Source organism: Clarias gariepinus, chromosome 3, assembly GCF_024256425.1.
Source record: "Clarias gariepinus isolate MV-2021 ecotype Netherlands chromosome 3, CGAR_prim_01v2, whole genome shotgun sequence".
NCBI classification, from domain to species: domain Eukaryota; kingdom Metazoa; phylum Chordata; class Actinopteri; order Siluriformes; family Clariidae; genus Clarias; species Clarias gariepinus.
The window spans coordinates 2,252,418-2,267,354 of NC_071102.1; the positions used below are offsets into that span (position 1 = coordinate 2,252,418).

At 40.5% G+C, this 14,937-nt stretch overlaps 1 protein-coding gene across 4 annotated transcripts in view; it reads right to left on the reverse strand.

Annotated features, from left to right (window-relative positions):
- phkb (phosphorylase kinase, beta) overlaps nt 1–14,937 on the reverse strand; it is a 73,836-nt gene that overhangs the window by 50,880 nt on the left and 8,019 nt on the right. For all 4 annotated transcript variants that reach the window (XM_053492103.1, XM_053492101.1, XM_053492102.1 and 1 more), the window contains 3 exons: nt 8,255–8,393; nt 5,556–5,655; nt 819–926 (listed from right to left, as the gene is read on the reverse strand). In XM_053492103.1, coding sequence (XP_053348078.1) covers nt 819–926; nt 5,556–5,655; nt 8,255–8,393 — 347 coding nt within the window. The remainder of the gene's footprint in view (nt 1–818; nt 927–5,555; nt 5,656–8,254; nt 8,394–14,937) is intronic.

Here is a 14,937-nt window from a genome sequence, read left to right on the forward strand (position 1 = left end):
ATATATATATATATATTTTTTTTTTTTTTTACATTTTTTTTTTTTTTTACTGGAATAAAATATAATCATTATAACAAAAGAAAATTAGCACAATTCCTTTTCACATCATGATTGTTATGAGGAAAAATGCAGACCTCTCAGCTCGGTGATCTGCTTGATAATTAAGTTTTTTAATATCTGACTTTTATACAAACGCAAAAGGACCGAATGAACACCAGAACAAGTTTCATTATGTGCTTATGGCCTTGGGTTACGACCTTAGCCTTGGACTGCAGCTTTATTATTCCTCAGATCAGTCAGCAGCACAAACCTTATTGAGCTGGAATAAGGTTACGGCCCACGGCGAGGCTCTCCATATCCTCTCTATTCTTCGGCTGGTGTTCCTTATACTGTATTTTTAAAAAGAAACGCAGCACATCTCGTGCTTTTAATATCCATATATGATATTAAATATTCAACACACTGTGTGAAACTGAAAATGACATCAGCGTGATGTTCGAGATGTCTTTCACGCTCAGATTCTCAATGTTAACTCTCTCTCTCTCTCTAAATCCCTGACCTTTGTAAGGTTTAAAAGCTACGTAAAAATTAATAAAATATAAAAGCTAATCTATAACATATAACGAGACAGAGGGTCTCGAGGTGAGTCATTAGCATCATCCTCGTGCCGCGACCTTTCCGCTAATCACTCTCTGAGTAAACGTCCGGAGCAAAGCCCCACTCTGGGAGTGAAGCGGGAAGTAATTGAGAGCGTGATGAATGTGAGGATGTGAGTGGAGTGTGTGGGGTGAAGAGAGGACGAGGGGAAGAGCGAGTACCTGCAGGTGACTGTACTGTTTGTAGGAGTAAATCTCATCTCCTGTATGAACGTTGAACACGGAGTGGAGACATGTGTACGGGTTCGGGTCCTGTTTAAAATTCTCCACCTGAGAGAAGAAGCAAAAGGAAAAAAAGTGAGAGAGAGAGAGAGTCAGTTTCTCCTTCATCTTCATCTGTTTTATATTAGTAATATTATATTACGTTAAGAGCAGGAGTCGCAGTCCAAGAGTTATCTCAACCCTTCGTCCTGAACACCTTTTCAAAAACACAGTCGACCCACGTGTCATCGTCCTAAAATCTTGTTTAACACACAATATCGACCTTCACAGATTTCTCACTGCATCCTCAACGTCCCAAACAAATCACCAACTGTCTCAAGTGTGGCGTCATTCGAAATCCTTCTTCATCCAAACCATGTGATTGTTCTGCATACATTACTCACCCTTGGGCATACTCATCCCAAACACACCGTCACCCCTAAGACGTCAGCGCAGTCATCCCAAACACGTTATCACTTGACATCGCTGTCCTAACCTCGCCGCCCCAAACAAGTGTTTCTCTCAAATATGACATTCTACACTCGACACTGACCCTAAGTCAAGATCATACCAAACATATCAAAATTGAATTTAATTAAATGAACATCATCATAAATCCATTATCGTTGCCCTAAATGCATCGGCGTCGTCCCAAGAACATCATCAAAAACTCATTAGAAAAGACCAACACCCTGTCGTCTCAAAACCCATTATCATACTGAACTCATTGCCGGGATCTGAAAGCCAACGTCATCCAAGCAGTTAAGGCTCTGGGTTACTGATCGTATGGCTCTTAACCGTATCTGCTCCAGGGGGGCTGTATCCTATCTGACCCTGCACTCTGACCCCAGCTTCTTATCTGGGGCTACGATTAAAAGGTACAGGCTATTTGTTGGTACCTTGTATAATGAAGACTACAGCAGGGGCTGAGCTTTTTCTTACTAAGCCCCCCCATAGTTATGGAACTGCCTCCTTAATTAGGATTTTGGATTCATGAGGAGTCTCAGTGTTTAAGTCTAGGGTGAAAACATGTTTGTTTAAATTAAGCCTTCTGTGAATAGATTTAAAGGTGCAGATCTGGAGGACCTGGAGTGCGTGAGGCATGGAGTGAAATGGTGAACTGGTATGTTTTTGGAGCTGTCTTTCCCACTTTTATGTATTTGGCAGACGCCCTTATCCAGAGCGACGCAAGTTTGTTGATAGTGAAGAAGTCATACTGTCTGGTTAAAGATACACGCAGAAAAATTCAACAAAACAGACACTTCATTTTTAAACTATAATAGATTTCCTGTTTGCATGATTGAACTCTTTGACTTCACACCATACAGTTATGAAAGGGAATGATTTATAATCTTGTGTCACCCTGATGATGAGTCTGGTTCCTCTCGGGGTTTCTTCCTCGTGTCCTCTCAGGGAGAATTTATACATTTCTATAAAGCTGTTTTGTAAAATAAAAAATAAATAAATAACCCAACACTGTACACAGAAAACTAACAGAATATAATTGAATTGAATCCTCAACATTGATGATTCAGTCTCAGGGTCAACCATGATGCACCACTCTGGAGCTGATTACACGATACACAAACAAAACACATATTCAATTTGGTGTTTTGACACTTGTACTCCCTAGCTAACAACTTCCATCCATTTAACAACAAACACAAGCTTAATCGCTGACATTATCATAAAAAAAAGGGAAATTAAATGGATCGAGTGAGCCGAGAGTGCTAAGTGCTGTATTATAAATTCAGTTCCTCTTCATACAGACTTGTTCATATCGAGTGTGTTAATGCGTTTCTACAGACAGTGTGATAAAATATATAATTTATTTCTAAATGTACCGCCTGCACAAACCATCAAGGCTGTATTATATTCCCTAAGACAGATGATACCTTGTTTAAGAGATGTAATTTGACATGATATTAACTGCATACCACCGTTCTCCTTCTGGATTGTTCACTCAGACAGAAATCCTCCAGATCCTACAGAAAATTCCCTCCTGCACCATGACAGCTGCTTACACTGCACATATATATTTATAGCCGGCGCGGTCTTGCGGCTTAAACCTCCGTTAGACATTCCGGACTCGCACAGACGTCTCGCAGTGAAGCGTCTCACCTACGGGATCTTTAAGCGATTGAGACAGACGTCAAAAAAAAAAAAAGCCGCACACACTGCAGATCTGTCACTTCACTGTTTAAAGTGTATTAATCAGCAAAGAAAGCAATCTGTAAAGACAGGATCTGACACTGCGTGTTATTAATTATTGTTCAGGAATCTCTCAGCCGGAATAACGAGAGTATTAGTACAAAGAGCAGATTTTATAAAAAGGCGGGAGGATTTCTTGGTAATGGTGAAAGTGCTTGCTTAGGGTTTTATTCAAGCCAATGATTTTAAGACGAATAAAGAAGGGCTTGTTTCTGCACATCATAAAGAAAGCACAAACATGGACACATGGTCTCATATTTAAATTCATACTATAAAGTGAATAACGGCACTAACAGTACTGATATTAATTAGACAGTTGGATTCTGTATGGGTCAGAGTGAAGAAGGCGTGGCCTTTGTGTTTCAGTCTGAGTGAAGAAGGCGTGGCCTCTGTGCATCAGTCTGAATATAGGAGGTGTGGCCTTTGTGCTTCAGTCCCACTAAAGTGAATCTGGTTAATAAAGGAGGCGTTCCCTCAGTGTGTCAGTCTCACGGAAGGCGTGGCCTCAGGGTGTTATTCTGAGTGAGGGAGGTGTGGCCTCAAGTGTGCCATGCAAATCTGTATGTGTAGGAGACATGTCCTCAGGGCGTCAGTCTCAGTGAAGGGGGCGTGGCCTCAGTGTGCCCGTCTCAGTAAAAGGGGGCGTGGCCCCAGTGTGTCAGTCTCAGTGAAGGGGGCGTGGCCCCAGTGTGTCGATCTCAGTGAAGGGGGCGTGGCCTCAGTGTGTCAGTCTCAGTAAAGGGGGCGTGGCCTCAGTTTGTCAGTCTTAGTAAAGGGGCGTGTCCTCAGTGTGTCAGTCTCAGTAAAGGGGCGTGTCCTCAGTGTGTCAGTCTCAGTAAAGGGGGCGTGTCCTCAGTGTGTCAGTCTCAGTGAAGGGAGCGTGGCCTCAGTGCGGCAGTCTCAGTGAAGGGGGCGTGGCCTCAGTGCAGCGGTCTCAGTGAAGGGGCGTGTCCTCAGTGTGTCAGTCTCAGTGAAGGGGGCGTGGCCTCAGTGCGGCGGTCTCAGTGAAGGAGGCGTGGCCTCAGTGCGCTCATCTCAGTAAAAGGGGGCCTGGCCTCAGTATGTCAGTCTCAGTAAAGGGGGCGTGGCCTCAGTGCGTCAGTCTCAGTGAAGGGGGCGTGTCCTAAGTGCGTCAGTCTCAGTGAAGGAGGCGTGTCCTCAGTGCGTCAGTCTTAGTGAAGGGGGTGTGTCCTCAGTGCGTCAGTCTCAGTGAAGGGGGCGTGGCCTCAGTGCGTCAGTCTCAGTGAAGGGGGCGTGGCCTCAGTGCGTCAGTCTCAGTGAAGGGGGCGTGGCCTCAGTGCGGCAGTCTCAGTGAAGGGGGCGTGGCCTCAGTGTGTCAGTCTCAGTGAAGGGGCGTGGCCTCAGTGTGTCAGTCTCAGTGAAGGGGCGTGGCCTCAGTGTGTCAATCTCGGTGAAGGGGCGTGGCCTCAGTGCGTCAGTCTCGGTGAAGGGGCGTGGCCTCAGTGCGTCAGTCTCGGTGAAGGGGGCGTGGCCTCAGTGTGTCAGTAAAGGAGTCTGCGATTCTCTTAAAGTTATTCTTAATGACGATGACATTGAAATAACCTTCATTCATACTGTTACACATTTTAATGAGATTTTATACTGCATAAGCCTGTTAACGAGTGTGCGTGTGTGTGTGTGTGTGTGTGTGTAAATGCTTCTCCCTTAAAATGAACAGCTCTGCGCGTGTGATTGTAAAGGACGTTTTGTTTTAAGTTTCTGTTTTCGCCGCTTTGTCCCGTATCCACCTGCAGCCCGGATGTTCTGGTGATTAGCGGCGTTAGCAGCATTAGTGGTGCACTGAAAGCTGGCATGTTTTTGGAGAGCGGAGGAGACAGGCGCTAATGGAGCACCTCACTGTGCAATTAGCTGCATAAACACTGAGCTCTAATTAAGACGTGATAAAGCTTTCTCCTGAATTAGAGGTCAGGAGTAAATGAAACGAAACAATATTCAAGATGTGATTACACTCAGCCCTCTGTGTGTGTGTGTGTGTGTGTGTATGTATGTGTGTGTGTGTGGTGAACCGCCTGAGGATCATTGATCATCAAGAAGTGCTGCATGCACTACGTTAGCAGTTTTTAAGTTAAATATTTTAAAAAGTAGAACATCATTAATACAGCAGTAAAGGCCACATCCTGAGGCACGATGTCATCCTTAACTGCACTTTCCAATGAACTGCCCCAATACTGGGGCAAAAGGGCAAAACTGCAGTAGTGACTCCTCCTTTGATCTGATTGGTCAGTAAACTTCTCAAGAGTCGCTGTAAATAACTTCTCTCAGTTAAACAGAGCACAGAGATTATACCAACGATGCAACAACACACACTAAGCACTAGGGGACTCACAAGGGGACACAAAGCTATGCACTCACAGACACGCACTTACATATGCATTCTGCCGTACACACACTGCTAGGCACTCAGGAACACACTCGGACACACAGCTGCACACATGGGGACAGAGATACACTCGGACACACACTCACCTTGTCAGCCTGGCGCATGTAGCAGTAGAGAATCCCACGCATGCATTTAATGGCAGAATGTTCCAGCTCGTGTGTGCGGCCCATGTCATCATCGATGCGTCTGTACAACACACACACACACACACACACACACAAACTATTCAGAAGTACGTGGACACTTGAGTCCTATTGTCTCATTCCGGAGCCGCGGCCATAACACCAACGTGTAACTGAACAGTTCTACAGAAACACGTGACGCATCTCACTAGCTGCCGCGCTCATGTCTTTACCAAACGCCATAAGAGGGGTCATGTTGGGGGTCTGCTTAGTGACAGTGTCAAGTGTGTGTGTGTGTGTGTGTGTGTGTGTGTGTGTGTGTGTGTGTGTGTGTGTGTTAGGACTGATTTACAGTGAGGTCAATAAAGACACCTGTCATAAAGACACCTGTGCACCCCACAATCAGCCAAGGTCTAAGTAGATCCATGGGGTATCAATGATGCTAAGAATGGTAAAGAATCAGCCCAGAACTACACGGAAGGAGCTGGTCAATGCCGTGAAGAGAGCTGGGACCATCGTTTCCAAGGCAACTGTCAGTAATACACTAAGATGTCATGGTTTAAAATCTTGCATCACACGGGAGGTTCCCCTGCTTAAGTCAGCCCATGTCCAGGCCCGTCTGAAGTTTGCCAGGGACCATCTGAATGATCCAGAGGAGTCATGGGAGAAAGTCCTGTGGTCAGATGAGACCAAAGTAGAATTTTTTGGTCTTAACTCCATTCGCCGTGTTTGGAGGAAGAAGAATGATGAGTATCACCCCAATAATACCATACCTACAGTGAAGCATGGGGCTGGAAGCATCATGCTCTGGGGGTGTTTTTCTGCACAGGGGACAGGACGACTGCACTGCATTAAGGAGAGGATGAACGAGGCCATGTATTGTGACATATTGGGCAAAAACCTCCTTCCCTCAGTCAGAGCATTAAAGATGGGTCGTGGCTGGGTCTTACAAAAGCACACAGCCAGGAAAACCAAGGAGTGGCTCCGTAAGAAGCATATGGACTATTTAAAAGCAAAATAACAGGTCTGTGAGGGTCAGAAATCTGGCTGATAAGCAAGTGATCAAATACTTATTTGACACAGTAATTCACAAATAAATTGTTAAATCATACAATGTGATCTTCGGATTTTTCTTTTTAGATTCTGTCTCTCACAGTGGAAATGCACCTATGCTGAAAATTGTAGACCCTCCATGATTTATAAGTAAGAGAACTCGTTAAATCACAGGGTGATCAAATACTTATTGACCTCACGTATATTCCATAAATACCCTCTCAGTGAACATCTGTTTCATCTCCTTTGTTAAATATTAGCACTTTATCCTACAGTCGGAGTGTGTAATTGTCCTGACGTGTGCAGCGCAGGATTCGGCTCACCCCGCTCGGCCAGGTGTTTACACATCTGCTCCAGCAAATTACTGCGACTCGACACGAGCGCCGGCCGCTCAGCTGCTCACGTTACGCCTGTTTAGCTGTTTATATGGCCGCTAATCACATATTATTCTCCTCGACACGCCGTAATAACATTTCAATCCCGCGCATTCCGTCCCAGCTTACTGAGAGAGAGTTAAAGCTCTTCACACTGACCACAGGGTTAAATACTGACATAATGTAACACACTCATGCATACATAGATAATTAAATCACTCAATTATTACTGTATAATTATTACTGTTATTGTTAACTAACAGACAGATTATTTAAAGCCTGAAACACAGATTTATCCTTAATTTTACTCAGTAAAATTTGTATAATAAGGTTTCTGCAAAGCACAGTGGTGTTTAGATTTATGATAAAAGAGTACACTTAAAGAAATTAAACATTCTGACAAAAACCTTCTTCAGAAAAGCTCAAACAGAATTCGCATGTATAAACTTATTTGTTTCTTCATTGAAATATTTTTCTTTGAAAGCTCCTTTATTTTTTTTAAGAAATAAAATTAGAAATTGTAAAATTTGATAATAATTCTGACAAGAGCTCCTTCTAACTTTATTATTAGGCATTATTTTATTAATTTATTTTTTAATTTACCAATCACCTGAAAACCAATCGATGTAAGGCTGACAGATGTTCATACTTACTTCTGTTTCTACACTTTTTATTATTGTTGCTTTACTTTTTCCTTTTCTTTTATTTCTTCATCATCATTCATTTTTATGACCTTATTTTGCTCAGCTTTTTTTTTCTTTTCTTTCCCTTCCATATTTCCCTTCAGGTTTTCCTTTAAATTATTTGTGTTGTTTTTCATCTTCATTTTTAGCTCTTTTCCTTTTTACTTTTTGCTCCTTCACTTTTTATTGATTATCTCTAAACTTTTTATTGTTACAGGCCTGAAGTGAAAGAAGCAGAATCTGAAAAATGACTGAATACAAGCACGAGTACTTAAAGTGTGTACGATGTGAGGGGGTGTGAGTGTGTGTGGGTGTGTGTGTGTGGGGGGGGGAGTGTGGGAAGGTATGAAGGTGTGTGTGTGTGCATGACTAATCGTCAATAAAGTCCGTTACACAGATTTTGTACTTGGTGTGGTCTAAGTCTCCTTAATCTGAAACTCAGAAACTACAGACAGAGCGGTCCTGAGTCACACACCCAGAGTCTCACACACTCAGCGCTGACATTCAGAGAGCTTATTAGAATATTAGCCCACGCCGTGTGTGTGTGTCTCACCTATAAGCGAGAGCCAGAGCCCAGGCGCTGGCAGCACAGTAAAGCGAATCTCGCACTTTAGCTTCTTTACAGTCGGAGCAGGTCTTTATAGGAAACAGTCCGGTGGTGGGGCTCTGATAATTCAGAATAGTGCACTTCACTACAGAGAGACAGACAGGGAGAGAGAGAATTAGGGGTAGAGAGTAAGAGAAAGAGAGAGAGATGGAAGGAACAGAGGAAAAGTATTAATCAGGTACAATCTATATCTGTATTTGTACAAATAAATTGTGTAGCTCACTGTGTTTAATGTTTATTTCATTCATGAACAAACATTGTAATATTTCTCATTAAAAAAAAAATGCATTCATATAAAACATTTAGAGATCGGGTAGGTGCTGTGAGATATGGAAACTGGTGATGGGTGCCAATATTTCTGACACACGTGGCTTTATACTGTATAAAACGCAAGCTTTTTTTATGTTTCCTTTTTTAATCTCCTTAAAATAAGTTTTGTGTAAATTTTCATAGCAACTTTACTGAGTGCCAATATTTCTGGATGGCTCTATAATCTAGTGTGTATATAAATATAGATAAGCAGTGCCTGCATATGAGAATATGAATCTCACACACACACACACACACACACCCAGGGGAAGAGGTTTATCAGGTGTAAAGCAGGTGAGTAATGTGCACAGTAAGAGCAAGGCGGTTGAGGCGTGGGCGTGTGTGTGTGTGTGTGTGTGTGTGTGTGTGTGTGTGTGAGGTACACCACAGGTTTTATTATGAGTACAGTTCCAGCTGAAGTGCGGTGCGGTCTCTCGCCCTCGCCCTCCTCCTCCGCTGTACGGACGGCGGGGTATCTCGGAGTGGAAGCGGTGCGAGTTGTTTAAACGCTCCTCTATAAAGTTTATTACAGCGGCACAGCGGTGTGTACTGCAGCACAACCTCCAGATTTATTACTGAGGAGCCGTCCTGCTGCATAAAAACTCCATTAACCCTCAAACACTTTAGTAAAATCATCACGTCTCTCTCTCTTTCTCTCTCTCTCTCACACACAGAATAAATAAAACTTCAACTCGAGGAATAAACATAAATCTAAAAGAAATTTTAATAAAAAAAAGATTTTCATAAACACAAGAAAGACCAGATACTATATTCAAAAACAATGCAGACATAGGACAGCTGGACAGAGAAAGAGAGAGAGAGAGAGAGAGAGAGATTGCCAGACAGGCAGGTAAGGTACATAGATAAAAACATAGAGTGACGAATAGATAGATAGATAGATAGATAGATAGATAGATAGATAGAGTCACTTTATCTTTGCATATTATGCCTGCGCTTTTTTATTTATATAATTTTATTTATTAATGCTCTTTCTATACCATTCTGTTTTTTGTTTTTTCTTTCTATACCTGTTATTTTCTTGCACCTTACTTCTAAGCTTTGGCAATACGAATATAAATATGAATCTTAAAACTTGACAGACAGACAGACAGACAGACAGACAGACAGAGAAACTAAGAAACCCAGGCAGGTGGGTAGACAGACAAACTGAGAGACTAGCTAGTTGAATACACAGTCAGACAATTAGACAAAGATAAATGGACAGACAGAGAGACAGACAGACTATATAATTTTCTGTCTGACCCTCTGACTGAGATAAATACTTATTTAGAGAGTCAAACAGAGACAGAATAGTCAGAGAGGCAGACAATCAGACAGAAAGAGAGACAATTAGACAAACACACAGGCAGTCAGAAAAAAAAATGAGCCGGAGATAAATTTAACTATTTATATTTGTCTGTTGTCTATTTGTCTCACTGTCAATATGATGTCTGGCCAACAATATATCTCACTGGCTGTCTGTCACGGATCAGCTTCAACTGTCTCTATGTATTAATCATAAAGAAAAGCAAAAAAAGGTGATGATGAGGAAACAGAAGTAATGGCGCGGGGCCCGACTCCTCCGTACAGGTCACTAATCTGTGTGCTGCAGCCTGGTCAGCCTTAGTACAGCGTGATAATGACGAGGATGACCGCAGCGTCCAATCCGTCGAGCCCGTGTGCAGAAATATAAAAAATTATAAAGTATTTCTGAAAACAAAGATCGATCTGAGACGACCCCAAAAACAGGAAGAGAGAGAAAGAGAGAGAGAGAGAGAGAAAGAGAAACTTAACTCGAGAAGAGAAACTTTGATTCGATTAGTCGAATGATTAATCAGGAGGCGAGCGCTCGGCCACACTCCCTGTGACTAGACTTCCCTTAATCTCTAATTAATCTGACTTTAGTTGCTACACTAGATCTCAATCTTTATTTATCTTATCTTATTAGAACTCCCTAAGTCTCTAATTAATCTCACTGACTATTTAAACCTAATCAGCTAAAACTGCAGAGAAACAAAATGAAAGCATATGGATTAAATAAAAAAAAACTTTACTCGTCTTACAAAAGAATTCCAGTGCATGCACTGTCAGCTTCATTTGTTCCCACAGACGCATGCTTTTTACTGTACGGCTGAAATGTGTGTGATTGTCCTCAGCTGGTTCACTCAGTCCCATCCATGCTTCTGTGACCCCCGTGCACGCCCCCTGACCCCGTGTACGCCCCGACTCCCGTGCACGCTTACCTCTGTGCTAAATCTACTAAATACATGTGCAGCAACAAGTAAATATACAAAGCAAAGTGGGTAAAAAAGACAGAAAGAAAAAAAAAAGAGACATTAGACATTATTTATAGCCAATCCATAGAGCTTGGAGGGAAGGAAAACCATCTAAGCACTTTGGATGCAAATGCACAGATTTCCACGAAATCTTCAAAAGGAGGCAAAAGGAAATGTCATTAGACAGCTTTACTGTTACAGTCATGCAAAAAAAGAAGATTCCCCCGGCCTCCTCCTGCTGCTCCTATCTTCTAACACCAGTTACGATTATTTCCAAAGGTAAAGTGCAGGAACTAATCCGTTTTATTTTTACTTATTACTGTCTATTATTTATTTTTATATGAATCTTTTTGGGTTGTGGAACGAATCGTCAGAGTTTACATTATTTCTTATAGGGGGAATTCGCTTTGATATACAAGTGCTTTGATCTACAAGCACACTTCCAAAACAAATTATGCTCGCAAGGTTTGCCTCTAGTAGAAAGTGTAGATTAATTTCAAAGGGCGACTCTATGATTCATTTTGATATGATGATTCCGATTTGTGATTCATTTCTAAATGACTTAGTAAATATGACCCAGTCTCTTAAGTGCTCACCCTTATAAAGTGTCAGGATTCATTTTTATATGATGACTCTATGATTCACAATTCATTTCTAAACGGTGATTACATCTCATGATTTTTAAATAACAATTTTATAACTCACCTTTATTTATTTCCATATCGTGTCTATGATAAATCCTGATTCAGTGACTATGATTCAATTAGTGATTCTATGATTCATCATGACTTATTTCTAAATCATGACTCTATAAATCAACATGATTCATATCCAAATGTTCTCTTTGATTTATTTAAGTGTTTCCTAAATGATAACCTCAGGAATAATCTAGTTTCAATTTGAAACAAATATTGATCTTTAGTTCTTCTAAACATCGCAATCTTTTTTTTTTACTTTGATTAATTTATTTATGCATACAAATTTTAGCTTTACTTCCTGACCTGCCAGTTCACTCCGCCTCCTCTCAGTCCATAGCTCACCCCTGACCACACCCTCTCTGCCACATCAACAACTCTGATCGTAAATCAATACACTGTCACTTTTACATTCCTGTGCTTTTGTATAAAACTGAAATAAATTTAATATAACAGAACAAAAACACCTGTGTTTGAGATGCAAATGATATTGAAAATGATGTCTAGTGAAGAGAAATGATTTAAAGCAGGAATTATGAAAAAAATGGCCCTTTATTAGATATTTCTCTTCATTAAAGTGCATTCATGTCTCACTTTATTAAACAACATATAAACCGTTACGGGGCAGGAAATGTCATCATCAATTACCGAAATCACTTCCTCTAACTGAACATCTGAGACTCTTGAGAAAGCAAACTCTATTCTGATTTCATGTAACTGACACAAATTACACAATTACCAATACTGTGCAAAAGTCTTGACCCCCCTCATTTCATTATAATTTGCTTCCAAAGAGCCAGACTTTTTTTGTATTTTTATGATGTCACAATTGCAACTATTAATGCAAAATCAACCAATTCCCATGCCCTCTGTGTGTTTGTGTAATTTTATATAATCGCCGTAACCTTTCTGTAAATCTAACCAATAAACTTAGCAGTTATCCCAGACAAAACGAGATCAGTACGTCACCAAACGCACTTCCTTGATTCTTCTTTTGAAGATGCAGACGTGTAACACAAACGACTTGCCTTCACCAACAAAAATAATTAATTCCCCGATGTGAGTTCTTCACGAACGTGGAGGTAACATGTGCAACGCTGTGGTGAAATACAAACAAACTCAAGTCTTCGACTGACGCATTTCCAACTGCAAAACAGATCCAGAGCGTGGCTAATAAATACCTTCAAGAGTCGAGACAAATCTCCATGACAGAAACTGTTAAATCCTGATCTACTGCATGTTCTGAGAGAATCAAGCACCTTTTCATTGGTATTGGCATTTTCCCCCATAAACGTTCTGTGCACTTTATCTTTTAAGCTCTCAGCATTTTACTCATTTAATGTTTTAAAGAACATTTTGTTGGATGTCTTAGGTGTTTGACTTCAATGTCTGAAAATTAAACTGTTCAGTTTTCTGAACACATTTAGAAAAATACGTTGCAACAATTTGTTCTATTTTGGTCTTCATTTATTTTGCAATTTTGTGCAGGTTTTATTTTGCAATTTTTGTGCAAATATTATTACTTTTCTGAGATATCATTCTACAGTATGCAAGGAACAGCTTCCCTACTATATTTAAGATGCCTATTAGCGCACTAGAGTCAAATCCAAATAAAAAACAAAAACGTTTCTTCAAAAAACAAATTTATGGACATTAATATTCTATAAAAAAAATTAAATAAAAAAAAACACAACACAAGTGATTATATATTACAACAGGACGGCATCTCATCTGGATCTCATCTATAACTAAACACTGATTTCAAGAGAAGACATCTCATGCTTTAACATCAAATGATGCTTTTTTTGTAGAGAAACTTATCAACAAACTGATGAATATTAATATGCACTGGGGATCTGCTTCATGAATATTAATGACTAGTGGGCCGTCTTAAGGGAGGTCAGTTGTTAGTCGGAGAGATTTGGGGAAAAAAGAAAATCCTCATGATGTTCACATGAAAATATTAGAATTTATAAATCTTAAAGATGTATTTGAGGTATATTTCCCCTTAAAGAATCACTAAGAATGTTTAAACAGTAACAATTACATTAAGTAATCTAATGCTATTTCTATGACAAACCCCACAAAAAATGAATGCGTGTGAAAAAAAACTGAAAGATTTTACTAACATGCTAATTTTTCAGAAGTGTTTCTGAAGGGCTAACTTTATAACCAGAAAGAAAAAAGTTTTATTCCATATTTTTACAAAAAAATGTCAACTTTTGATAGGATAAGCCAAATACATGTTGGCGAACTCATGAAATATAAGATCGTCTTTCAAAGCCAGCTGGTAGATGTGTGTGTGTGTGTGTGTGTGTGTGTGTGTGTGTGTGTGTGTGTTTAGCTTCTAATCTCAGCTTAGCGCTCCTACTCGCCTTTTTTCTTCAGCTACAAAAGCTCCAGCTGTTCGTCATTGCTTTTTATTCCTGATCAAAAACCCGAACCTGCGTAAATCAGCTCGCCTTGTGCAAACAACATGGACAGAAAAATCTGAAACAGCTCGGATAAATCTCCATTTAATGGACAGTTGACATCAGAGTGAGTTCATAAATCAGTGATGGTTGACAGCTGAGGAAAATAATGGTGTAGAGAGCAGAAGGCCAGAGAGAGAGACGGCTGAAGGTCAGTCGGTGAAGTGAGACAGACAAGTATCGATTAATCATGTAGCGCATTTCTATACCACCGATAAAAATAACCGTCCATAACGTCCGTCTAATCGCTGTCCGAGGGACTGATGGAGTCATACGCCTGCCTGAATCTCGACTCATTTCTAAACAGGCGACTCTTTGATTCATCTGAATTTTTTTTTTTTTTTAACTCTTCTTTTTGAAACATCATGACTTATTTTACTGGATTTATTTGGCAACGTTTCCAGACATGGCTTAAATTCGTTACAAATTTCTATGTTTCTTATATAATTAGTAAATGATAAATACAGTGGAACCTTGGATTACGAGTAACACGGTTTACGAGTGTTCCGCAAGATGAGCAAAGATTTTTAATAGATTTTAACTGGAAAAACGAGCATTGTCTTGGTTTATGAGCACCGAGTATCATGTATCACGCATACGCTTCGTTTTGACACCGAGCGTCATGTGATTATAACGATTTTTCTCTCTCTTGTGCTGCGGAATAGTGGGTAATCGTCTCCTCTGCTGGGTCTTAGTGCGCGTCTCTTACTGGTATAATCAACAACCGTTTACTATAACACTGTGTGTGCATAAAACATATTTTATTTTGTGTTTGTAAACGTGTTTGTACAGTGCGCGTGTATGCTTACAAACGGAATCACTGCTGTAAAGTAACAAAAAAAAAAAAAAAAAAAAAAACTGCACTCAAAGCTTTGAAA